At 42.7% G+C, this 27855-nt stretch overlaps 1 protein-coding gene across 1 annotated transcript; it reads left to right on the forward strand.

Annotated features, from left to right (window-relative positions):
• Positions 1–27642, forward strand: plcg1 (phospholipase C, gamma 1). Its single transcript, XM_070839192.1, has 33 exons — positions 1–244; positions 1294–1581; positions 7740–7892; positions 8946–9039; positions 9201–9248; positions 9820–9904; positions 10055–10138; positions 10531–10553; positions 10648–10717; positions 10808–10909; positions 12433–12551; positions 13139–13224; positions 13795–13915; positions 14105–14273; positions 14390–14512; positions 14867–14968; positions 15326–15513; positions 16140–16340; positions 16647–16766; positions 16949–17129; positions 17300–17377; positions 17484–17587; positions 17840–17933; positions 18118–18187; positions 20215–20378; positions 20706–20802; positions 20940–21164; positions 21269–21417; positions 22190–22304; positions 23200–23361; positions 23455–23537; positions 24121–24392; positions 24495–27642. Exons 2-33 carry the CDS (start codon positions 1365–1367, stop codon positions 24535–24537), a joined length of 3942 nt encoding a protein of 1313 aa, XP_070695293.1. The 5' UTR covers positions 1–244; positions 1294–1364; the 3' UTR covers positions 24538–27642.
• The last annotated feature ends 213 nt before the right edge of the window (positions 27643–27855 follow it).

Genomic DNA, 27855 nt, shown 5'->3' on the forward strand with positions numbered 1-27855 from the left:
TTACCGCGGTCCTTCTGCCTGCCCGCCCGCCTCTCTGTGGACGGCCGGAGGGGAGAGGAGAGGAGCAAACGGGGACTGTCGTCGGCACCGCAGCGCCTTTCCGGGGGTGTAGCGATGATTTAATCAGGGCAAACCGGGCTGTTGGGGGGCCGAAGGAGACGGAGAAAGACGACGGCGGCGGCGCGGGAGGAGAGAGGAGCAGCCACGGCCGTTGGAGATGTGCGGTCGGGCCGAGATTGCAGCGGTAGGCACGGCACGGCACGGCACAGCACAGCACAGCACAGCACAGCACAGCACAGCACAGCACAGCACAGCTCCTGCGACGTGTTGTTTTTCCAGTTGATTTTGCCCCGCACGGTAAGGCGAAAAGACAGGAAGGGAAAAGGGCAGAAAAGCTGCTGCCACCTGGGCTTTTTTTTCTCCCCCCACTGGGGTGAAACCGGCCATGATTCTAGTTTCTGGCCCAGAGAAATGCTAGCACACACCGGCCCCGTTTCCACGCTGTGTGAAAACAGCCAGACGTTTCTTGTTATCCCTCTCTGCTGCCGTTCACCGCCAGTTGTATATATTCCCCCAATAATGTGATGCCACTTGTGTCCAGAGGAAACTTTGTTTTCCTCCGGGACGGACTGCAGCAGGTCACAGGCCTGTGGGTAGTTTTACAAACCAGTCTAAATCAGAATAAACCTCTGCCCGCTGCTGCACCTACAGGGAGAGAAAGTTATCTGGTGTAATTAGTTTAATCAACGCGTTTTTGTTTTCCCTGCTTGACGACTTTTTTTTTTTTTTTTTTTTTAAGGCTGCAGCTGTCATTTATTTACATCACTGTTAATGATAAGTCACTCTGTTAGTGCTGGGATCTAAGAGTGTCCCAGTGGTGCCCAGTACTCAGAGTAACCTTACCTATGGAGAAAAAAAATCAATAAAATCATGTGTTATGTCTACACGTACAAGGGATTTGACTTGGTTAAATATAATTGTATAATATTTCAGGCTCATACTGCTCATGTGTGGGGGTGGGAGTATTTTTCAAAATAAACTATATTTGTGTAAAATGTGCTTTTAATCAGGATGATGAGAGCAAAAGTAAAAGATGTGTTTGGATGCAGAAAAGTCAGTTCTCTCTCATACACTGTTAGGTGCTGTATGGTGAAGTTGTATTTAGAACAAGTGAGTCTTGACAGCATCAACTATTCACTGTTGCATCATTTTTTAGTGTACAGCACCGACACACCAGAAGTCCCCAGGGATTTGTCGTTTCATGGATTTCCCCCCCCCCCTCTCCTGCTGTAGGTATCCCTGTCTAGGCCTGGGCTGAGCAGATTGTTCTGAGAGGAAACGGACAACAAACAGGGGAAGTGAACATGGCCGGGACCTCGGGCTTCTTTTCCAACGGACCTGTTCCGTGGATGGACAACGACACGGAGATGAACAACCTGTACCGAGACCTGGAGCTGGGCACAGTACTGACACTGTTTTATTCTAAGAAGTCCCAGCGGCCAGAGAGACGGACGTTTCAAGTCAAGCTGGAGACCAGGACTATTATCTGGACTCGGGGCACTGATAAAATAGAGGGAGAAAGTGAGTAGCATGCATGCACACACACACACACACACACAAGCAGGGTGCTGGTGGTAAATGTGAAGGTGTCCGCGCCAGAACTGGTTGGTTTACATACATTCAGAGATGTGAAAACTACAAAGTGTTGTGAGGTGCTTGACTGGCTCACAAAAGACGTGGTAATTGCACATGACATGACATGACGGTGTTATGAACACTCAAGTGTTAGTCAGGAATGAAGAAGACGCATACAAAACAATTTAGACCCTAAAAAGATGGCGTTTGTAAAATGCCATGTTGACTAAAGGCAGTAATATGGGTAATATGATGATATTTAAAGGCACTACTGGTCCTTTCAGAAGATATTTATATTTAAGAAACAGGTAGAGCTATTAGTTGTTCATCTTGCACAGATAAAATGGTCTAATAACAGAATTGTTATGACTGTGATGCAGCCTCCAAGGCGTGAAAGATTCAAGTTATAAGATATTACTAAAAAGAAAATTCCAGTCGCATTTCTCAGTATCAATATTACATCTGTCATTTCGGCTCTGACTAGTTCCTAAAAGCTGCTGTTCCGTCCTGCTAAAATGTACAGTATTGGGTTTGTTCATGTGTTTGTCGTTTAAAGTTACCTCCAAGTTTGATTATTTGTTTTGTTTTGGAGCTTTATGAAAGTTGTTGACAGTGTAGATGCCAGTCTAGTTCAAATGTGGGATATTAAAGGCACAGCTGTTGTCGTCCAACGATGCTTAAATCACATCTAAGGTGCAAATACGACAAGCAAGAAGACAACAAGACGAAGGGTACCCTCCACTGAACTACTGTAATTTACCGGGACTCTGGCATTCAGGCTCATCTTCAACAAAGCAGTGTGTGTAACCGAGGATGAGCAGGCCTTCGGTGAGTCGTTAAGTCGCCTGTCTCTCGGTTAGCAGGATGCCTCATGCACAGCTGCACTCTGCTCCAGATGCAGCAAAAAGAGCATACGCAAAAAAGACAGGAGGCTGAGTTTCATTTTTTTTTTTTTTAACACAGCAGTATTATCTTCTCGGCAATGAAGGCTTTCATACACACATGAACTCATAGCTGCCATTCGATACTCCTGGAGAGGTGAAATTGGCCTAGGCGGCTCATTATTGTACAGAAATAGAATATGAGGGGTTTTACTGGAAGTGTGTGATCATTTGGGAACAATTTGGCCTGCTTTGTTTACCCCTTATCAATACCAGTGAGAGAACGACATCCATTAACTGTGGAAACAGCACTCTAGTTTAATGCTAAATATGAAATGTTGAGGCGCATTCGAAGTGTGTTTTGCACATTTTCTCTCACAGGTTTTCAACAAAGATGCTCGTTTTGCGCACATGAAGTTTGCCCGTCTTACCCACCAAATAACAATAGCAGCAGATATTTATTGTGGCTCGCATGAACAGTATGTCATAATACAGTGCATGAAGATCTAGACCTTGCTCGGCAGGATGTGGTCTAGCAGAAATGTAGGCAGGGCATGTGCAAACCCTTACGCTTAGGTACATTGCATTTACAGTGTATTTTACAGTGAAAACGTTTCCCCAAACTCTTCATTAGGTTGAACCTACGTACACTTGTAGTTTGGTCTAATACTGGAGAGACTGTTGCATAACATCACATGTAGAGTAGCGTACAAATTATCTTCTGACTTCTGAGTAAGTTACTGATAATAAAGCACAATCGGCATGAATCAGAATCGTGTCTGCCTGTCACACATCATGTTGCTACTATATCATCCTGAGAGAGCAACTCAAATGTTAAAGCGAGTTAAATGACAGACTCTGACACACATTTTACTGAGTGAGCCAGTTTGATGTTTTAAAGAACGAGCTTCCACGTGTACTTTTACACTCCGTAGCTGTCATTTAGCTTTGGTGCCCTGGAAGGGAAACGGTCCATCTCAGTTGTGTGAGCCCGCCACAGCATCAGATCATCTCATGTTTACAAGTGTGGCCCAAACACTCAAACTCATTTTCATTTCAAACAAAGACTACAGGAGCTGATTTCAGGGATTAGCATTGGATATGACTGCATATAAACCTTTTATTATGATAACTAATAGGGATTATTCCATACTGTCTCCACTGGTTAGCTATCCCCTTATTATCTTTGCATGTATTGAACCATGAGCAATGCAAGGAATTTTACATCAATGTAATGATCTTGTAATTGATCGGGTGGCCAATATTAACAGTTCAAATGTCAGCCGATTAGTAACAAGTACAGTACTATGTCCTACAAAGTGTGTATCTTGGTTGTAATACTTAAGACAAAAGAAATCAGTGGGACCCATGTCAACATTTTTGTTTTGAAAATACTATCATCAGTATCATCACTGTTATCAGATTTTTTTAAAATCACAAATATTGATATCAGTATCTCAGAAAACCCAGTGTCTGTCAGCATAGAAATATCACAATACATACTAATACCCCAATGTTAAATGTACTGTTATTGAAGATTTTAATTTTATGTAGCACAACTAAGGCCAGACAAGCAGAACCAATCAGTGAAATCAGCTGAAATATCACGTGGTGCTGCACAAAATATTGCAAAAGTGCAAGATAGAGCATCACTACTTCTGAGGTTGTTTCTAAATGTTCCTCGTGACGTTACATGTCAAGCGTACGCAGCGTATTGAGCACCTTGATAGGCTTAAATGTAACCGATACACGTGTCCTTGATAAGCAGTGATTCACGCATGATGAGTCTGAATGTGGGTCTGTGCCGATGTAGCCACAAGACTTCTCTGATAACCAGTGAATCAGTGCTCAGTCCACATTTACAAGGCACACTTGGTGCTCTGCCAGCCGTCTGTCCCGCTCACGCTGCGCTTTCCCCACAGGACTAACGCAGCCAGTTAGTTAACGCACGACTGTGACACCTAACACCAAATTAACTTGATAGACAAGATTTAAGGGTTTTCCACTGTGCTTTGACTAACGACGACACGCTGCAACTATTGCAGAATGGACCTGCCAGTGTCGCAGCAGGACAATGTATACATATATCCTTATAGTCTAATGGCTGCATTGGAGTGAATGAGAAAAAGTGTCACCACAAACTGTCTGCATGTTGTCAGTCATGATTATGTATGAGCCCTTGTTGACGTGCGCTCAACAGCCGTTAAATGTCGTCGGCTGTATCCAGGAAATTTCTGTGAAAAAGAGCGTTGTAAATAATGGAGAAATCCTCAGGTAGTTGATGTTTGTATGTGTAAATGCGGATGGAATTTACCTGCACACGTCTGTGGAGACGGGTGTCTCTCTGACCTGCTTTTTCCACAGTTCCCGCAAAGGCCACGCACATGCTTTCTCATCTCAAACAAAGTGATGTTATTTGAAGCTTACACACTGCTCCTTTTCTTTTTTAGTGACACACTTGGCCGCCAGTCCAGTTTATGTATGACAAATACATCAACAAATTAGCAGGACGTCATAAAGATCTGAATCTGCTTTTAGGTTGTTTATGCCTGCACAAAAGGGTTGTTGTAAAGATCAGGTTGTCAGTGGAAAACAAGCGCAGTTGACTCGCTCTATTTACAAGGTGTTGGAAAGGGGAACAGGATCCATGTGGCTACATGACAGTTATTTGTCAGGGGGAAAGTCCTGTGCTTAACTTGAACCAGCATGATATCAAAGGAGCTGATATGGATCAGCTGACGAGTGAGCACTGAAACATTATCAAGCTGGCTGTAGAATCACTTCACAATTCAATCGCAAACTATCACTATGAACTACTTCAGTTGCTACAGTCTCATGTTCAAAATATACAGAATAGCTTTTTATTTATTCTGTGGCTAAACGTGATGTAATTATGCTCACAACTAACCATTAGTTCAGTTATTTATCAATCTGCCAGTTACTTTCTCAATTACTTGTTTTCTCTATAATTTCAGTGTTTCTGTCTAAAAACCAAATACACTCATATTAAAGTCAGATTTATGAACGAAAAGCAACAAATCATCACATTTGAGAAGCTTTAACCAACAAATGTTTGGAATTTTTAAATGATTTTTTGACTATCGCAATAGTTGTTGATTAGTCTATTGAGTAATCATTGCAGCTCTAAACATTATCCATGACACAGTTGTAATATCGAGCAAAACAACTAAAATACTAACCAACTAATTGTTTTCATTATTGATTAAACTTTTGATTATTATATTATTAGAACAGAATGGTGATAAATCCTCATTACAGCACAAGGTGAGATCCTCAGATGGGTCGTCTAGTCTGATCAGTAGTCTAAAGCACAAAAGGTATTAGGAGTTTTTCTGTCATTTAAAGTGTCACAAACCAGAGAAAAGCAACAGATTCTCACCTTTGAGTGCAGGATCCAGCAAAAGTTTGACACTTTTCCTTGATAAATGACTCAAATGAATAATATCAAAATTGTTGGCAACTAACAGAACAATTGACTAATTGATCAAGCACTAGACTTTATTTATTTAAGGCAAAGTTATTTCATGGCTGCTCCTGTATAGACATGAAACATTCAAAAACTTTTGCTTCTTTTCTTAAATGGAGAAAACACTGTTTTGTAGATGGACTTCAACACTCATTTTAGTACCGAAACTCAACTAATGTTTGGCCAGAAATAGTGAAAAATTTGAGGTGAGGAGTGGCAGAGACAGTGGAAGGAAGCTGGAGGAAGTGTGGGAGTGTGTTGCAGGATACCTCCTCTCATCTCCTTTGGTAAGGTTACACCTCTGACTATCTCTTTATTTCCTGCATCTGTGTGAGGCAGGCTCCAAATATTTTTACTCAAATGACTTAAAGTGTTGTCTAACAGATCAGCCTGTCAAAGCCGCCTTGCTCTCAGCGGAAATCTGCTAGCCCGTATGGCGGGTAAAGTAAACTGAGATATGATGTATGATTAGAGAGCTCAGCTCAGTGAAATTCTGTGAGAAGACATACTTTTTCACAAAAAAAAAAATCAAGTCTTGAGAAAAGAACATGCTCATTCTCACCTATACACGAGCACAGATGTGTGTAGGCGACAGACAAGCACAGGATGTGTGGTTCAGGGGCAGGAAGAGGAGCAGGAGCTGAAAGAAGTGTGTGTTTAGCAGGAGAGTCCCTTCTTCAGTTCTTTAACTGCTACTAATAACACTGATGGGAGCCTGTTGAGCTGCTTTACAGCCTACACACTTGTAAAATTCCTGACTGCCTATAAATGGAGTCGAGACAAAATCGTATCAGGTCTGTGACACAAAATTGTGTCAGGGTTTTTCAGTTGTATTATTCCTAAAGATAAACAATGAAGTAATTTGGTGTAAAAGCCTATGCAGTGCTTTTTTTGATCAGTCCAGTGTAGGGAAAGCAGAAGATGTATAGCACAGGTTAGATATGAGCTTGGGAGGCAGGGTTGTTAAGTGGCGTATCACTTTTATTTTCCCTATCTGATGCTCTCTGTATTGTGAATTATTAAAACCATTACAAGCATTCTTAAAGTGGGACAGTCGCCTACATACAACATGTCTGCAATATGCTTAAAATCTCTATTGTACAGACCCGACCAGTCCCATCTCAAGATGGCTTTGTGGTGTCGTCTCCTCAGATTAGTATCTAGTGGTTTTGGTTTAACGGCAAATAGAGGTTTGTTTATGGTTGGTAAAGCCATCGTCCTCTCCATTTGAAATCCAAATTCAACAATGTCTGTCTACTATACGTCAACTCTTGAGCTGTACCTGTGTGTGGTTTAGATCATGGCCTCAGCTTTGCTGTTTTATGTGGTCGAGGGGGCTTGAAGTATTCGTGCATGCTGTGTGTTGGTCTCTGTGCTGATAGATTATTGTTAGAATAGAGGCAAAACAAAAATTACATTAAGAATGAATTTAATTTTAAAACACAAGGACTTGAAGCTAATTCAGTGTTATTTTTTGTGTGTTTTATATCTTCATGAAATCTCTCAGGTTGTTACTTTTTACAAAATTGTGGCCGGCAAATTAATATTTAAAAGCAAATTGTGACTAAAAACTGTTTTTAAAGATGTAAAGTGACTTTTTTCAGGGTGTTGAGCATTCTTTTTATTATCAAAAATGCCATGATTTGATTTGATTTCAACCAGATTGTCCAGCTCTACTGAGGACATCTTTGTGTGTGCAAGGTAGCTAACTGTTTTATGTGCGTCTTTCTCTCCAGTTGACATTCGAGAGATCAAAGAGATCCGTTCTGGACAAAAGTCACGGGACTTTGAGCGCTATGTGGAGGACTCGGCAGCACGGCTGGACCAGGCTCACTGCTTTGTCATCCTGTATGGGACCGAGTTTCGCCTTAAATCCCTCAGCCTGGCAGGTCGGTCCACACACCAACACAGGCTTACACACCCTCAGATACAGCCAGTGCATCATATTTACCACCCTATTTTTGATATGAATACCTCTGCTAATATGGTCATGAACTACAAATATCCATTGTTGTGCCCTTACTACCAATTAGGGCTATACTGAATCTTTTTTTACATTTAGCGCTTCTTTTGAGGCTTCGATTTATAGGATTAATGAGTAAATGTTTGTTTATTGAATCAGCTTTCTTTAATGATTATAGAACGCTTTAATGATATAGAATCGACATCTTCCTGCAGGCATTATTGGTATGTAAGTGATGACGTCTTGATTGAGCACCAAGAGAATGTAAACACATGGTCTTTTTTTTTTTTTCTTTTTCACTTATTTCATTTATTAATTGTTGCTTTTTGTAAAGGTGGGACCCTGTACAAATATATATATATATATATATACACACACACTACTCACAAAAAGTTAGGGATATTCGGCATTCAGGTGAAATTTCAGGATGAACCTAAAATGCATTCTAAACTTTCCAGGTGAACTTAATGTGACCTTCTCTAAACCTTTGAATGTGCATGTCCAACTGTTCAGTGTTTCAGTATTTTTTGCACAAGTTGCTGTTCTCTAACAAGAAGCTTAACAGCAAAATTCACAACAGGTTTGATCCATGAATCGGCCAATACATTTCCTGCTTCAGTTAGAATTGGTATTTAAACAGTCCTCCTCATCGTGCTGTTCACATTCTGACATCATGAGACCAAGATGACACCTAACAATTGATCAGCAGCACCTCGCCATTGCGAGGCTTCAAACAGGAAGTCCTCAGACGGAGGTGTTCACTGAGCTTAGAGGGTCACAGAGTGTCATCAGGAGGTTGTAACAGTGATACAGAGACTGGAAGAGTCACAGAAAGGAGAGGAGTGGACGTCCTTTGGCCACATCCCAATTTATCGAGAAACTGAAATTTTTTTGTTGTGGTATACCTACCACTGTATGGCAATAAAGGGAAAACTAAATCTGCAAATATCAAACATCAAATGTGTTGATTTTTCCTCAGCAACATCTGATGAGGAGATGACCATGTGGGTGAAGGGGTTAAACTGGCTTGTGGCTGACACACTCAAGTCCCCGACACCACTCCAGATAGAGAGGTAAACAGTACACATGTGGCTACACATCACAGCCAAAGCTGAATCTATTATAAGCTGGTGTGGACAGACAGCATGTGATAATGAGCAGCATTCTCCCATTTCATGTCCCAATTTGTGTTAAATGCATAAAATCTCATAATTCTCTTTTTTTTTTTTTTTAGATGGCTACGTAAGCAGTTCTATGCCGTTGATCGCAACAGAGAAGACAGGTAAGTCTGCTCCATTAGAAAATTTAGACGCCAAAGATAATCAGATCAAGCTCACAGGAAATTGGCGTAATTAGATGTAATTCAGTTGTTGGGAGCACCACTTGTGCGCCCTTTCCCCCGTGTAGCATCTAGAGCGAATAGACTAGCTACACCAGGCTGGTAGGTGTCAGTGAGAAAGCTCTGTTGAGGTGTAGTGGGGGAACTAACCTCTCAGCCACACACCAGCACTTCTTCCTGCAGCAGGAAACAGACTGCAGAGGATGGAGGAGATGCTCAGAGATGTTTGTCTGTTACATCCCTGACGAAAGAGCGAGCCTTTGTTGCGCCGTAGGGGTATTGTCCTCTCTGGCCAAAATTCCAGGCTGTGTAGTAAAAGTGAAGCCAGAGAGACTCAACAGAGCAGGAGGGGCGTGAGTTTACACGGTTTCGGTATGTCTGTAAATTTTCAAAATGAAATGTCTGCAGCAAAACAGGATCTACGTGTGCAACTTGGTCAGAGTCTTTGCGTTCATTGTACGTGCGTATCCATGTTTGTGTTTGATTTCTCAACAAAACGTGTGTATGTGTTTAGGATATCCTGTAAGGATCTGAAGAGCATGCTGAGCCAGGTCAACTACAGGGTGCCCAACATGAGGTTCCTCCGAGAGAAACTTCCGGTAACCTCTTCCCACCAATCATAGACCCCTTTCCCACTCCATCACCCCGCCCACTTCCCTTTCAGTATAATGTTGTTAGAGTTTTGAGATTTATGATTAGTCATTAACAGTCCTTTTGTTTTCCCTCTCGTCTTTCTACTTGTTTGGTAGGACTCAGAGTTGAGGAATGGAGACGTGTCCTTCAGCCAGTTTGCCCAGCTCTATCGCAGCCTCATGTTTGATGCTCAGAAAAACGTAAGTGCAGTCATTTTATGTATGCACAGATAGTTCTGTCCCAGCACTTTCATCCCCCAGCGCCCCATCTGATGCCCTGCCAAGGCACCCTTCCATCCCATCTGTCTGTTCTCAAATGGCTTCGAGATCAATATGAACCAGTTAAAAACCCACCAAACCCCTCTGGTGGGGGCCATTATGACACACACACACACACACACACACACGCAGTTGAGGAGGCAGGCAGGCTGGCTGGGGTCAGATTAAATGGATGACCTCAGTGCCCCATATGACAAACCACCCAGCCCCCTACAGGATGTCTATGTTCATCTACATGACCACTACTATACACCCTGAAAAGGACAGCACTTTCATCAATTAATGAAATTTTCCCTTTTTGCCCATGCTTTCAGATGGAAATCCCATTTCTACAGAGGTATGTCAAAATTAAACACACAGACACACACATTGAATCTCTCTGCCACATCATATGTGTATTTACTGAAGTGAACCATCACTTTCTCCTTCAGGTTCATTGACCGACCAGAACAGAGGATCTCCCTCGACGACTTCAAGAGCTTCCTCTTGGAGTCTCAAAAGGTAATATCTCCAGGCCTTTGGACATGTAGTTAATCAAGGATTTGTTTCATTTCCATGCTCCAATACATCTGTGTCTGTCTGTGATTCCAGGAAATGTGGGCCACAGACAACAACAAGGTTCAGGATTTTATGTTCAACTACCTGAAAGACCCCCTGAGAGAAGTGGAGCAGCCTTATTTCCACCAAGATGAGGTACAAACGCTCTCATCACCTCTTTCCCCCCTTTTTTTCGATTCTCTTTGTGCCCTTTTCTGGGTCTTTGCTCACTAATGGAAAAAATGTAAACATGTTTTTGTGAGTTGGAATTTCCGATGCCCCCCTTTTGTTGCTGGTGTGGGTGGGAGATTCAGAAATTGACATGGACAGCCATGATGTTGGCCTAAAACACCTCCTCCCACACAGATAGAAAAGGTTATTGACTGAGGCTCCATGCAAGTGTTCTGCAGAAAGCGAAGGATGCTTTTTGTGGTCACCATAAAGCTATGATTGACTAAAGAGAAGAGGAAGCTGGTGCAAGCCAGCCTGCGAGAGTTGGTTCTGCCTTTCTCTGCCTTGGGATGTATTGTGTTAGATGGCAGGTGTACAGGCCTTGGCTATGCTGAGAATAACACTGTTTATAAGAAGAAAAATGATTATTGTTGTGACCCACACTGGGAAGTTTATTAAAAGCCAGAGTACAAGGAAGTACATATCCCTGCTGCTGGGAATTCAGCATTTATTATTTACTTATTTGACTTATTTGACACAGGTTGAATCCAGACTTTGGTCATACTTATAGTTACAAGTCTAAAGTTCTCACTGTCATCCCGTCATGTCTGTGAGGGTGCTGGTTTTGGATATCAATGCAAGTACTTGACTCTTCTCAGGTATTAAATAGATTAACCATTTACTATGTGCAGTTTTACATAGCACAGCTGATATTCGCAATAAGATTAGCATTAACACGCCTAATATAAAGTATTATATTAATTTTAAACTCTCAATTGCGGAATCTTGCATCATAGTTTTTTTTTTTTTTTTCTTGATTGACTGCTGCACTTGTTAGCATATGCATAAGCTGCCCAGTAGACAGCTGCTCCATGGTTTTCCAAGCATTTAGAAATGTTATACACTCGTGTTGTTTAGCACATTATTATATTCCAGCACAAACATACTTTCAAGCTGCACTGGAGTATCTTATTATAGTTCAGGTGGATCAATGCATTGAGATATGTCATGTAAGTGTTTTAGCCTGGTAGATTTTTAAGAGAACAGTACTTAAACTAAGATATTTCACAGCTTGTAAATATGGCACAGAATTACTTAGGTTTATTATTTAGGATAGTTTCTGTGCAGACATACACTCAGGACCCCGCAGGAGAAGTGCTGAGCCTGTCCAAGCCTACAAACATATGTTCTACCGCGTAGTAAAGCCAAGTTTAGCTATGCTCTCAGCTTCCATATTGCTTGGGTCAGTGAGCCCCCAGATTCGGTTTGCTTCAGGGTCTTGCGCGTCTTGTCATCATTTTTAGTTATTACCTTTTACATTGCCACGTCCACATTATATTGCTCTGAATAGGGACAGTCTTCAGAGCAAATCCTGAAGTCTGCACTCTAAGGGGACTCTCTGGAAGTCCAAAGAAAGTTTGCTTGAGGCTTTTGCAAACTTGATGATTGTTGTTGTGTGGAAAAGTCCACACAGTGTCATTGTGACTAATCTCCTTTCTCCTTTATAGTTACTGACATACCTGTTCTCCAAAGAGAACACCATCTGGGATTGCTCCCTGGACGTGGTGTGTCCTGAGAATATGAACAATCCCCTATCCCACTACTGGATCTCCTCTTCGCACAACACGTAAGGATGGAGCTCATAGCTTTCATGCACACATTTCACCATGTCAAGCTTCTGTCCAGTTCGACCAGTTGTAATTAGGCCTTGGGAACGCTCAAGTCCAACATCCTCTCTTGAAACCTCAAACCAGAGAAGGCTATTGAACTGACTTCATACATCAGATAAAAGTGTATTATTTCACAATCATGTTCCAGAATGAGATCCAGGCGTGTATTTTGCAGGAAAATGTATTTTTCCTCCCATTGAAAAGTGTGTGAAAGGCAGCTCAAATGATAACCTTCTGTACTAGATGTGAAACAATACTCATAGGGGCAGCGGAATGAAAACTTCCCATGTTGCTTTGATTGGGTTTGAATTGACCGACTGAGTGACTAAGAAGTGTTTACTCCAGTCAACAAAAGAGAGAGAGACCTTTTGATTTAGCAGTACCAGGGTGTTTGTGCTACCACCACAGAAAGTGTGTGTGTGTTTGTGGTACAGTCCTTGACGTGTGAATCCTTTGAAAGACTGGTCAGATGTGAGTGTGTTTTTTTGTTTTTTTTTTGCATACTTGGTTGTTATATGCTATACGCGTTATATGGACGTTTTAGCTACCTGACGGGAGACCAGTTTTCCAGTGAGTCGTCCCTGGAGGCATACGCTCGCTGTCTGAGGATGGGCTGCCGCTGTATTGAATGTGGGTACACACACACACACACACACACACACACACTACAGTTATTCCCACATACAGTAAATCACCACTTGACTTTGAACCTCATAATTAACCGTCTTACCCAGCCTTTTATCCCTTACAGTTCTACTTTTAATGCAGCCACCACACCCTTATCCACACTCTTACACACACACACACACACACGCACTTACTGTTACACAACAGTGCTGTATATGGCCTCTACACCAAACCCCTGTCAAGCAGGTTTCTATGAATAGGGCTTATTATTGGTTAAAGGGTTGCTTTGCCACAAAAGTAAACAAAAATGACTTAAGATTGAGCGTCTTAAAGTTTAAAGGCCTCAAACTCTGCTGTAACTACATAATACTTCTGCATTCATACTTTACTGTTTTACATATTTTTGTGCAGCATAGTAGATGAAATGACGTGAATGATGAATGAATGATGTGTGTGTGTGTGTGTGTGTGTGTGTGTGTGTGTGTGTGTGTGTGTGTGTGTGTGTGTGTGTGTGTGTGTGTGTGTGTGTGTGTGTGTGTGTGTGTGTGTGTGTGTGTGTGTGTTCATTTTCAGTGGACTGCTGGGATGGTCCAGATGGAATGCCAGTCATCTACCATGGACACACCCTCACAACAAAAATCAAGTTTTGTGATGTCTTGACCACGATCAAAGAACATGCCTTTGTCACATCTGAGTGAGTCTCTATGAGTGCAAATATCAGTGACGGTGATATGATAAAAGGATAAGAGATGACAAAGATAAAGAAACAGAAATACTGGAGGGAACAATGTGGTGACGAGCTGCGGTGACATCTGTCACCACTGTAGTGTGTAACAAAATAAGATAAGAAAGTTAAAGAGGGGATTTCTGTGTCCTCCGACAGCTATCCCATCATCTTGTCCATCGAGGACCACTGTAGTATTGTGCAGCAGAGGAATATGGCCACTCACTTTAGGAAGGTGTTTGGAGACATGCTGCTGACGAAGGCGGTGGACATTGCCGCAGACGGCCTTCCCTCACCCAACCAGCTCAAGAGGAAGATTCTCATCAAGGTCAGGACACACCTGCAGTCATTTTGTGTCAATTTCATCTGCAGGAAAAAGTGTGAATGGATGGTTTGTAAAGAGTGTTCTGATTGTTTGTCCTCTTCTCCCTTCGTCTGCTGCAGCATAAGAAGCTTGCAGAAGGCAGTGCCTATGAGGAGGTGTCTACCTCCACTCCCTACTCGGAGAACGATATCAGCAACTCCATCAAAAATGGCATCCTGTACCTGGAAGACCCCATTAACCATGTAAGCATGTTCATCGTGTATTAATGGCTTCTGGATGTTGCATCAGGACGAACGCTAACACTTGAATTGACGTAGCTTCTATAACAAGCCTGTTTTGTGTGCTGTCACTGTTGTTAAGTGTTTGGTTTTTGGCTATGATAAAGAAATAAAAGACTTTGCTTACCATTCATTTCATAACTGGATCCTACTTGTTTGTAGAACCAGGCCTTGACTTTCTGACTTTCTGAACTAATTTAGATGATTAAATCCTTCTTGCCTACTTGGGCCACTTTTTAATGCGACACATGGATTGCTAAAGTTAAGTTTGAATTATTTAAACTAACTGTCTCCCTCCCTTCACCCCCTTCCCCCCAGGAGTGGTATCCTCATTTCTTTGTCCTGACCAGCAGTAAGATCTACTACTCAGAAGAGACCTCCAGTAACCAGGGCAACGACGATGAGGAGGAACACAGAGAGGTTAGTAGGCCTGATCTGCTGTTGATTTACACAGAGATCAGAATCACGAGTCCTGATTTTGGACTTTTGTAACATGATCTGTGCAGCACTGCAGCATCTGTGCAGAGATGATGCACTTACTGTACATACAGCATCAGACATGCAGTATTTTCTATAGAGGTTGTGGGCAAATTTAGTGTTTAATATTTAAAGAGCTGTACCAGGATCAGATTCAGGAAATGATCACTCTTTATGCATGTGAAAGGAGATGGCCAGAAAGGGAACACTTTTAATCGTTGTAGCCACATGAATGTGGACAGGAACTAATACTATAGATGTCATTTGGCTAACGTCTCCCTTTCTTTTTGAATCTGATAGGTGTCTAATGGTATGGACCAGCACGTGACAGAGAAATGGTTCCACGGGAAGCTGGGTGCAGGGCGGGACGGGAGGCAGATAGCTGAGAGGTTACTGTCTGAGTACTGCCTGGAGACTGGAGCTCCTGATGGCTCCTTCCTGGTCAGAGAGAGCGAGACCTTTGTGGGAGACTACACACTGTCTTTCTGGTATGGTGCACATACATGTATTCAGAGTATCTGCTGTTCACCAGATTTAACTGTATGATAATACTGATTTAGGAGTATTGTTTAGAAATTCACTATTCATATTTAATCTGTATTAGCTCTTTGTAAATGACAACAGATGCTACTATCACAGTTATTTTATCATGATAATTGAATTGTTTTCTGTATGGAGCCTTATCTATGGCGTGGTGTATTTGTTAGTTCTCCTGCGTGTCAGACAGTAGACCTTACTCACGCTGTCTGTTCTGTAGGGTTAACTCGTGCAAATGACAGAAACGGTCAATGTCAATCCCTTCATCATTGATTGAATGGAGTTGTTGTCACGGTCTGACGTGTGATCATTCACCTCCTATCTGCTAATGCAAAGGCTCTGCATGTGCGGAGTTGCCTCAAAGCTAATCATTCTATGTGTGTGTGTTATTTACACACAATGTATTGCACTCAGAGGGTGGTGTGTTCAAGGTTAATTTGGGAGATGTTGTTTTTCAGTAAGAAAACTTACATTTTGTAATAATCACCCATAACAACCTAAGAAATATTGTTAGTAAAAGGTTTTGGAATTGTTGATCCTTCAACTTTTTTTGTTGTTTCCCTCATCTCTGCACCAGGCGTTCAGGGCGGGTACAGCACTGTCGTATCCACTCTCGCCAGGAGGCCGGCAGCCCCAAGTTCTACCTGACCGACAACCTGGTATTCGACACGCTCTTTGCCCTGATCAACCACTACCAGCAGGTGGCGCTGCGCTGCAATGAGTTTGAGATGAAGCTGACTGAGCCGGTGCCTCAGACCAATGCTCATGAGAGCAAAGAGTGAGTCTCAAGCTGCATTCACACAGATTGGAAAAAAGTTACATTTATAAAGCAATGAGGTCTTTGAGTGATGATTATTTTATCACTATTTAGTTGTTTTTAAAGGGTTACCATCTTATTCAATGAAATGGCGATTTACTGCTTTTCCCCATGTTTTTTTCTTCAACTCTAAGTAACATTTTATAGCTACAGTTTACAGCTGACTGGTAGCAGACGCCCTCATCTAGAATGAACAAGAGGTGTGAAATAACAAAGTTGTGTTCCTTTAATTACCTGCTGACTATTTATGTTTGATGTGTGTCCCAGGTGGTACCACGCCAACCTCTCCAGGAGCCATGCAGAGAACATGCTGATGAGGGTTCCTCGTGATGGGGCTTTCCTCGTGAGGAAGAGGACAGAGCCCAACTCGTTTGCCATTTCCTTCAGGTAACTTAAATATAAAGTGTCACTTTATCAGTCATTTTCCTCTAACTTGCATTGTAGTGTACAGGCATGAGTGATGAGGAAGACAAATGATTATAAATCTGAGAAAATTCCAAATGTCATCCACAGTTAAGTTTCAAATGAATACAAAGTCATCGATACCCGGTTTTGTGGTCTCTTCACAGAGCTGAAGGAAAGATAAAGCACTGTCGCGTGCAACAGGAGGGTCAGACCGTGGTGCTGGGCACCTCAGAGTTTGACAGCCTTGTAGATCTCATCAGCTATTATGAGAAGCATCCACTGTACCGCAAAATGAAACTGCGCTATCCCATCAATGAGGACACACTGGAGAAGATAGGCACTGCTGTGAGAACCACTACACAATCACTTATTAGAGATTAATATACTGTTGTCTGGGTTTTATAATAACTAATCCAAAAAAAGAATTTGACAAAGAAATGCTGTAGTCTGTAGTTTGTATTATGTGGTAAATTCCCCTGCAGTGAAAAGGTTACTCACAATCTGTCATCCAATAGGAGCCAGACTATGGGTCACTGTACGAGGGCAGGAATCCAGGCTTTTACGTGGAGGCCAACCAAATGCCAACATTTAAGGTGAGCGTTCGGTATAAGGAAGTTCAGGTGCAGTTGAATTCTGCCCCTTTTGCACCTGCATATGATGAACATGCACGTCATAACCTTCTGTCTCGTCTTTCTCCAGTGCACAGTGAGAGCCATGTATGAGTATAAAGCCCAGAGGGAAGATGAGCTCTCCTTCACCAAGAACGCCATTATCTCTAATGTGGACAAACAGGAAGGAGGATGGTGAGTGACCTGCATAGCATTAATTCAAGAAGTAGCTCTTAATTATCCATTTAGGCAAATCATATTTGTACAGGTGAACTCACTGAAGGCTTGTGACAGGGTGAATTATACAGGATGAGACTATTATCATATGTCATATTGACATTGTTTTAACACCACACTTATATATACACTTATATTATAAATATTTCCAAAATTACACCCCCCCCCCCTCTAGCCTGCACTTAACTTCCCATCTTTTTGCTCTTTCAGGTGGAAGGGCGACTGTGGAGGGAAGAAGCAGCAGTGGTTTCCTGCTAACTACGTGGAGGAGATCAGTCCATCAGCAGTGGAGCCTGACAGAACTGTGAGGATCAAACCAACCAACTGAGAGGGCTACAACAACACATTTGTATATTTAATGATAAATTAAAGCACCTGCACCCTCTGCAGGAAGTTTGGGTCTCATCACGGGTCTGCCCATTATCCACTGTGATAGAGATTCAAAATGGGCATCGACTTCTGTCCTAATCCTCTTCTCTGTCAAGCAGGAGATGACAGAAAACAGCCCTCTGGGAGATCTGCTGAGAGGAAGTGTGGACGTGTCTTCCTGTCATATTGGTGAGTGGCCCCTCCACTTCCTGTTCCACTCTGTGCTGCAGGGCTGCAGAGCAGACGCTCACCTTGCCTCAGGGCAACCTCCTTTTCTGGCTCTAATGTAATGCACGCCCTACTTGTTTTTAATTGCAAAAGGACACAGTCACCACTTTATTTACTGTCAGTTTTGTCCATTATCAGACTCCTCTATTATTATTTCCTCCCTTTTTGGTTTTATTATTCCTCTTGCTTTTCTCACATCTCTGTATCTAGTATTTTATTGACATCCTCCAGTCCAGTCAATACACACCCATTACTGCTGGCACATGCATTGCTGAGGCCTCTGCTAACCACAGATAATACCTGCGCCTGTGTCTCTGCCTTTTGGATGGCTCTTTGGCTCCATCCAGTGGGAGCGTGAGGAACTTCTCATTATGTCTTCTTGAACACTTTGTTCCAACGCCTCCTTCACATGACCACCAGCAAAATCTGACCAGCTGCAGCTATTGTTTTCCTACAGAGAAAGTAATGACAAATGATGAGCCTTGGGGCAGGGCTGCTGTTTGTGTAGAAAATTGCCTGACTTTTACACCTCGCCACCGTGCATAAAGATCAAATCATTTTAACTTCAACTCTTTTCGATTCTGATATTTTTTTGTCCCATCAAATTAGACGACTAAGAAGGTTGACAGAGTTTCTACGCTGTATGGAATTTGATTTTAGTGATATCCAAGTTGGGATAAGTATAGAAAAACAAAAGGAGTATGGAAAAATATTTACAGACTATTCCCCCATATTCTGTTTTATAAATTTTAATACAAGCATCATACAAGCAGTGCTTGAAGTAGGCAGCCAGATCAGCCAAAATGTTTTCCACTCTGTGAGAGAGGACGAGAGAGAGAGAGAGAGAGAGAGAGAGAGCGAGCTTGATGTTGTTGAGAGCAAGGTGAGGCGCATGGCGGAGCGTTCACTCCTACACAGAGCAGCCTCTACGCCTGTACCTCAGCCTTTAAAACAGCTCTGACCCAAGTGCCTCATAACTGTAGCAAATCCGGACGCCTGCAACCAGATTAGTTTAAAAGAAAATGTGGCAATATCTTTGATATGCAAGTATCCACAGCAGTACAAATAGCCAAATATTCATTCATATTCCAGAGACGTAGTTATCAGAAATGTACACAGACTATCTTGTCTGTGTGAGGAAACCCTACGTTTATGGCTGCATTAGACATCGTCTCCATGGACACAGTGGAACAACATGGCTGCACTGAGCCTGTAAAAATTCAATAATTTAACTCATTTTGGTTCTGATTTATTAAAGAGAATACAAAATAAGGGGAGAACAATAATGTAATATTTACAAAAAAGACCCCATGCACAGCAGTGCTTCGCTCCTGGGTGCCTGGTGGTGCAGGGTAAATGACAGTGAATCAAAAAAATCAGTATTTGTGAAAGAAAGATGCACAATAATGTGTCAATGTGCTTTCTCCTTGGTTTCAAGCGCAGGTGCTATTTTGTAGAACAGGTTGTAACAGGTTGTATTAGATTTTTCTAATGAAGCAACATGTGAAATGCACAGTTCACTCTCTCTTTTTTTTTTTTGGTTCACAATAATATGATAATATATTCAACATAATGTGAGTATAGATAGCACCTGTTAGTTTACTACGTCTTTGAGCAGTGATGTTTGACAGTGTCCCAACTTTCTGAACTGGACCGAACGGCCACGGTGGGTATTTATAGGTTTTTTGAGGGCTGGCGTGACAATCCCAAATATAAAGCCTGGTGTATTGTCTGATATTGTCTCACCATATCTGCACCTATTCCTAATTTGTTTATTATTTTCTTTCACTGTAGATGTTTGTGTTTTCTTACTTACTATTTTTCTTATTAGCCTTTTTTTGAAATTTGATTTCGGAAGCACATTAGACACTTTCACATTTTGAATGGTGACACCAGAAAACGAGTTTAGATAGAAAAGGAAACCAGTGTTTGTCCTTCTCATCCTTATTCTTTCTGTCCATTTTCTCGTCCTTTTTTTTCCCCTTCAGTTGTCCGTCCTGAGGGGAAGGGCAGCAGGCCTCATGTCTTCTCCCTGGTGCCGAATACTTCCATGCGGACGGGTCCGGTGCTGGACATTGCTGCCAACAACCAAGAGGAACTGAAGGAATGGGTGGTCAAGATCCGTGAGGTGACCATGACCTCAGAGGCCAAGGTAAATCTACGAATCACATGGCTGACAGGAAATGCAGGCCAGGACTCATACCCTGCACGTGCCACATTGTGGGTTCAAATGGCCAGTCGTGACTTGCGTTTGCTCTATAATACCCATAACCTGTATTTAGGAAACAGTGACTGAGCAGGTAACATGCACATTCACACCTGGAAACTGTCTTGTTTTGCTTGTAGTGTAACCGCCTGAGCAGGGAAAAGCTTCAGGCCGGTGTTGGCATCAAACTCAATTTTGTGAAAATACAAACTGAGATGTAATGTCTGTTAGTGGTGATGCAGCTGCATTTAAAGTTTGTGTCCCTGTGCTCAGCTGGAAGAGGGGAAGATGATGGAGAGGAGGAAGAAGATTGCACTGGAATTGTCTGAGTTGGTCATCTACTGTAGGCCTGTGCCATTTGATGAAGACAGTAAGGATTATGCACACACATTGGACTGTAGTTTAATACACACAGGAGCAGAGATGTGACTGATTAATTCCTGTGACATACAGATGACCAATATCAATACAGGTAGGTCAGGGCTGTCTTCTCTCTGCTTCCTGTAGAGATTGGCACAGAGCGCGCCTGCTTCAGGGACATGTCATCCTTCCCTGAGACCAAAGCAGAGAAGTACGTCAACAAGATCAAGGGGAAGAAGTTCCTGCAGTACAATCGACTGCAGCTGTCCAGGATCTACCCCAGAGGGCAGAGACTAGACTCCTCAAACTACGACCCTCTGCCCATGTGGCTCTGTGGGTCCCAGCTAGTAGCACTCAACTTCCAGACAGCAGGTATCTACCGTCTTATCAACGCAGATAAAATGGCATAGCAGCTCATTGTGTTCTTAGTCTTCCTAGCTCCCTTTTTTACCTTCCCCTTGCCTCCCCCTGTGCAGACAAGCCCATGCAGATGAACCAGGCTCTGTTCATGCTGAACGGACGGAGTGGCTACGTCCTTCAACCGCCCATCATGAGGGACGACAGCTTTGATCCCTTTGACAGACATACGCTACGAGGCCTTGAGCAAGTTACTCTAGAGATAGAGGTACAGTAAAGCGAGGATTTGACTGCACATGTGATGCCATAATGCAGAGGTTTTGTGAGATGTGCCTCCCTGACGGGGGAGTGCAAAGGGATAAAAGTAAAGCAGAAATGGTGCATGAGGTGAAAGGGACAGGTGTGCGCTGGTGTTCTAAAAATAACTGAATATTGGCCTGCTGATTAGGCCCGTTTATCAACACAGTCAGCTACTAGAGCAGCAGCACCAGCTGTGACAAACAACTCATGGAGTGCAATTAAGGTACTTTAAACCCCTCAGCCCCCAGTTGCCTCAATTTGTGTCGAACTCCTGTTGGAGTCGTAATTCAGTCAAATCTGGACATGCAAACACACACTTTAGATTCAGCGACTTACATTTCCCAAGCATATCGCTATCTATGATTTCCATTGTGAATAAACAACCATAAATCTGCTGAAAAAAGCTGCTCCTTATAAATCCAGAACCTCCCTGAATATCTTCATGTTAAGTTTTCTACAGTGTCAAAGTAAATCTGTCACAGGTGTCTGTACATGCATGGATGCTTTACAAATACGAACTGCTAATAGCTGAATCAGCATGCTTTTTATGGTGCCAACTTGCCAAAATGTAGACAAATATAGGCAAAAAAAAACAGGGCTCGAGTTGTAGCCCACAGCCCACAGTTTCCACAAAATTATGGAAACTGTAGTTCCATGCTATGGATGCTTAAACGAGTAAAGTGTAAAGATCTAACGGAGTGACAGGTATCCCTCTTCCTCTCTCTTCCTCTCCCCTGAAGGTTTTGGGCGCCCGGCACCTGCCCAAGCACGGACGTGGCATAGTTTGCCCTCTGATCGAGATAGAGGTGTGCGGTGCAGAATACGACAACGCCAAGCAAAAAACCGACTCGGAAGGTGAGTGCAGCTCTAATTTTAACCATGGGTGTGTCTGCCAGTGAAGTGATACTCTGCCAGAACTGAAGGAAGGAGTAGTTGCTGTTTACTGGATACATTAGCCTTGTGTAATTTCCTGTCTGGTCCTAGAAAAACAGGAAGTTACACAAACAACTAAGCCATGTGTGGGGAATGTAAAGAGAAAACATTGGAGAGCTTACCACATGCAGTACTAGAACATAACTACTCAATGAGTAATTTTACTTCTTAAGACTTACTAATCCTTGTTTTTTTGTTTGAAAGATTGTGATTGTATCATAGACATTGGCAGCATTTCTTCCACTATCCAGCCTCTCTCTTTGCTTTGTTGCTTGCACACCCTGTAGGATATTGATCTTCCAATAAAGTAAAGTAGTTTTAGCCTGTTAAGCAGAAGTTGAGGCTTTTCTCACCATTTTCTATAATGGGATGTTTTTCATAAGTAGGTCAACAGATTGCTTCTGGAGTTTGCTGCTATGGGCACCTGATTTTGACCCTTTAACAGTGATATGCTTAGTTTTTATGTGTCATAAATTCAAAATAATGAGGATGCATTTTCCATCCTGGTTAATTTATGGCTTTCTCTTCTGCACTCTGGTTCTTCCATTAGAATGAGCAATGAGCCAAGGCAAAAGATAATCTCCTTTAATAGACTTTGACACAGGTTTTATGTCAGTGTGTTGTAGTGTAATTGTGCAGAAACTGTTTGTGTAACTCAGCTGTGTAATTTTTTATGAAGTACTGACAGTAACATGGTTACTGACATTTTTAACATTACTTTTTAGCAGCAGTTTTTACACTGCTGTTACTAATGACACCAGTATGGATTTCTCATCTCTCTCTCTCTCTCTGTCCGTCTTTTTTTTGTTTTCTCCAGCTGATAACGGTCTGAACCCCACGTGGCCCCGAAAGCCATTCCAGTTCACAGTGGGCAACTCTGCCTTTGCCTTCCTGCGGTTTGGGGTTTATGAGATCGACATGTTCAATGACCAAAACTTTCTGGCTCAGGCCACTTTCCCCATTCACAGCCTCAAGACAGGTAGGCACAATGTTGTTCTCAGTAATGCGTTTCTCTGAAGTTCTACCTAAAATCTGTGCTGTAATAAACGCCTGTCTCTGTGTATGGCACCAGGTTACCGGTCAGTACCTCTGAAGAACAGCTACAATGAGGATCTGGAGTTGGCTTCTCTGTTAGTCCACATTGACATCAGCCGGGTGAGCAACTGGTTGTTAGGCAGACTTTCATAACCCTTTAACGAGCAAGGGACCATATTTGGTCTAAGTGGGAGTTCAAAATGCCCGCCCCTTGCCTCACCATGAGGCAGTAGAACTACGAGATTTCTCCAAGCCAATCAGCGACAATCAGGCTACATGACAGACCGGCATGAAACCATATATGGTAACTTCATTGACCTTGATTTGTACCATAAAATTGAAATCTTTTTTGAAAAACTCACAAAAGTAAAAAAGTCCTGTAATGACCACCAGTATTTCAATGAGTGCCCTATAAAGGGTTAAAACTGGACCATGATATCTTCGCCATCAACAACACACTGCAGGTGCAAAAAACGTGTCGCGAGAGTGGTATTGATCTTCTCACTCAATTTTCCGCAGAAAGGGTGAATAAGCATATGCCCAAAATTTTAATTTATCCCTTTAAAATGAGCCTGTATGTAATTTCTGTGAGAAACGACCATGAGCTTATTTCTAACAATAAAAGCATGAGCACTTTGAATAAAAGCCTTGGAGGTGACACTTGTGAGTATGTGAGCTATCTCTCCCCTCCTCGTTCTCCCAGGATGAAAACGGAGAGGTTCTGAGCCCGAGAGGTTCTGCAGCCGGGGCCACGCCAGTGTCAGCATCTGCCCAAACGGGGCGAGAGCGTCAGGGGGATTTGAGCTCAGTGTCTTCGACTTCCTCCAACATGTCTCCTCTGCCCCAGTCACCGGCTCAGGCCATGGCCTACAGGGGCAGGGAGGGCTCCTTTGAGTCCCGCTACCAGTCGCCTCTAGATGACTTCAGGGTGTCCCAGGAGGCCCTGCTGGACCACATGGACCCCCAGAACAGAAGGTAAATATGCGGCGTGCTGGTTTTGGGTTTCTCATGCCTGTGCAGCGAGTTTTGCAGCCGTGGAAGATTCCAGACATCCTCCTGTCTTTGTCTTCACCTCAGGATGTTGCGGAGGACCAGAGTGGGCGGAGAGAACCGTGTCTAAGTCCAAGCCAATTCCCCCCCCCCCCCCCCCCCCCCCCCCAGCCACCTCTACCCGTACTGATGATGTCACTGACTGCTGTGAACACTGTTTCCATGGAAACGCCCACCACCGCTTTGGCCTACATTTCAGGCAGCTCTCCCTCCCTCCATTCTCCAACCACCCCCACCCCTCTCCGCCACCCTCTCTCTCTCCCTCCCCTCCCTGCCACCCAGCCTTCTCACCACTCGCCTGATGAGAAGGAGGGACTCGGACATAAGTGTGTGGGGGGGTGGGGGCTCAGAGGAAGTTGACTGCTGCGGACAGGAAGAAGAAACAGACATTCACAGGAGAACAAAAAAAAAGGCTGAAAAAGTTCCAGCTCAGGACTGGTCGTTTGCGGGGCCAGTTGTCCTCTCCTGTGTTTTTTTTTAAGCGTGCACAACAGCTGCTTAGTCTGGAGGCTAAGAGCAGGGAAAGAGAGAGTTATATAAGGTATCAGTTTGAAACTGTTTCCCGGTTAAGTTTCTTTGCTCTTCTCTATTTGGCGTATATGAATATATGTATTTATTCCTGCTGTGCTGTTGGCCAGAGAACAGCAGCAGCTGACCTGCTCTCAAAGAGCTCCTGTCTCCATGTTTTTAATTATTATAATTATTTAAACCTTTTAACATTCATAATGTGACTTTTCTTTTTTTTTTTTTTTTATGTATATGTGTAAAACACGAGGGCTCTCTACGGCTATTTTAAAGTCTCTCTCTTCTCCGCATTATGGGGGAAATTATGCGCCTCCAGTCTAACTTACACCCTAACCCTGGAGGAATATTTAATTCTTTTTATTGAAGGCATCAGGAAGAAGTCATAGCCTGTTTGTGTTGGAAGCAGCGAGAGAGCAAGCGGCATCATATGTTATGTCTGCACACACACACACTCATGCGCATATGCACACACACGTAGGCTTTTTGTTTATTTCTAACTTACATTCCTAAAAACTGCACATCATTCCACTTTCCTGCGTTGCAGGCGCCTTTACAAGCCAGTCTGACACATCCAAACTTCTGCCTCCATCTATAGTCCAACTCTAGTTTAACAATCATGTGTGTAGGGTATCTAAGGCCACACTGTGTGATAAAGCAGGACCAGGGATACATGTTGACCCCAAAGAGGTTTTAGTCTGACTCTGAATGATAATTATGTTCATAATTGTTATTTTTTGCTTGTATCATCTACCAACATGTTTTATGGGCCGTTGTCAAGTTGTCAATCAAGGGTTAGATCATAAGGCTGCAAGATCACTGGTAACTCTTCTGGACAATGTGATCAGTTTCTTAAATAACAAAGTGGTTTGAGGAGCAGGGAACATTTCAAACTTGTCAGTGTACCATACTGTAATTATGGAAATTAATTGTAAAATAATGACATAATTAACTTTGCAGCCCTGTGTTTCCACGATTTATGGAATATTTTGGAAATGTGCTTTTTACTGACATTTCAAGCATTCATAGAATTTATGTTCCCCTTTTATTTGGTGTTTTTGATTAGTTGAGCATAACTTTTCCCATAACTAACACAGCTGTATGTCTACAGTGAATATAAAACCTGTTACTGTTTTAACAGATGTCTCTTAAAAGTGGCTTTAAGGCCCTGAGCGAAGGTGTTTTACTGCAGCCTGCTATGCTGACATTTGTACAGTAAGAGTTCCACGTGTTGTCGATCAGCAGTAAGCAAAAGAGAAGGTTTGCCAGTGAAAGACGTAAAGACAACATGCCGTATACTCAGTGCTGGTACACTTCGCCGCACCACAAAGACATAAGGGACCTTTTGTGTTTGTGCTGCCGCGGTATTCTGAGGAGTTTTGTCACAGCACCAAGTTGCTTCCCAGAAGCATGTGAGGATTTTAAGTTACACTGCCATGATATACACAGTTAACTTGCCACTGCCCAAGAATTTATTTGTCATGAAAATGTGCAAAATTTCAGACTTGGTGTAAACAAACTGGCTGACGGCTCAAAGTGAATGTCTAATGCTACACAGCATAGTTCATCCTTCCCAACTTTAGACTCTCAGTCTGGCTTTTGCTCAGAAATGTTTGTCTAACTTGGTAATTAAGACTTCTCTTGAGGTAAAGGTTGGTGCACTTCAATGTGCACAGAGTTCTCATTTCCTGCGTTGATGGTGTGAGAGCGTGTTTGAAAGGAGGAGGCCGAGTCCAAGTTTCAGACTTTGTCGTAGCTGTGTTTCCACGGCTGCTGGATGACAAAGGTGCCTGGGGGAGGGGTGGGGGGCGGGTGGAGGTCTGTGGTCTGGGCCGTCAGCGAGCCCAGACAGACCTCGTATATAACCAGTGGTGTTATCTTTCCAGGTTTGTATCAGAAACAGTGTTTTTTCTGCTCATATGTGATGACTATATGATGTAAACTCAGTATTCTCACTCAGTGTTTGACCACTGAGACACACCTAAGCCATACGGTATGATTTACGTTAAGGTGAAAGCAGGGACAGGAGTGAATACTTGAGGTCTCAACAGATTTTTTTTTTTTTAGCATTTTGTTGTGTTTCCACCCCAATATTAATCCCAAAGCTCCCCCATATTACATTTCTTTTTTCCTCCTGTGGTCGATGAATGGTCTTTGTAGAGAGCTCTCCCTCCAATGCTGCATTGCTCTTATTGCTGACCTGTCTGCTAATGTCTATGTGCCTCCGACTGTATACACGTCACATCATTCACCTCCCCTGCTGGGCTTAAACCATCTGCACAGCCATGGTACACCCACACAGGTGGTGTTGTCACTTATTTTGACTGACTGATTCCTCTCACCACCAGTTTTGAACCAGACAGTTCAGTTTGTTGTGCCCGTTATTGCAGGACAGCGTAACCTCCCACCAACCAGTGGTGGTCTCATCAACCAGAGTGACTAAGAGCATCTGTGTGGGTGTGCAGGGCCCTTAAGTGTCTTTTTTTTTTTTTCTTCTTCTCCAATTGTGTCTGTTTTGTTACGGATGGTCTCATTTACAATCACCTTTCTGTAATGTGCCTAAACTGTGGAGAGGAAAAGTATTCATTTTAATTTTGCCTTTCATATGAAACATATTCAAGCCTGAAAAGTAAATAAAATACTTACTACTTTATACTACTTAGTCTTATTTTCATTGCATTAAAATGTGATTCAATTTTATTTTCCATTTAACATTGTTCACTGTAATTGCAACAGAAAGAATAGGTTTCATTAGCTTCAGATGCTGCACCACAGGAAGAGAGAGGAGGGCTTCGCTCTTTGATGTGTTAACAGCAGCCTGAGAGCGGGCTGTATGTCTATAATGTTGCAGTGCTGAAACCATTAC

This window comes from Pempheris klunzingeri, chromosome 11 (genome assembly GCF_042242105.1).
Source record: "Pempheris klunzingeri isolate RE-2024b chromosome 11, fPemKlu1.hap1, whole genome shotgun sequence".
In the NCBI taxonomy this organism is placed as follows: domain Eukaryota; kingdom Metazoa; phylum Chordata; class Actinopteri; order Acropomatiformes; family Pempheridae; genus Pempheris; species Pempheris klunzingeri.

Excerpts from the sequence above, each read along its gene's own strand:
- plcg1 (XM_070839192.1), top strand. The coding sequence starts at position 1,365 with ATGGCCGGGACCTCGGGCTTCTTTTCCAACGGACCTGTTCCGTGGATG. Across the intron at positions 9,249-9,819 it reads GATCGCAACAGAGAAGACAG|GATATCCTGTAAGGATCTGA; the intron begins GTAAGTCTGCTC and ends GTATGTGTTTAG. Across the intron at positions 20,803-20,939 it reads TGTGCCATTTGATGAAGACA|AGATTGGCACAGAGCGCGCC; the intron begins GTAAGGATTATG and ends TGCTTCCTGTAG.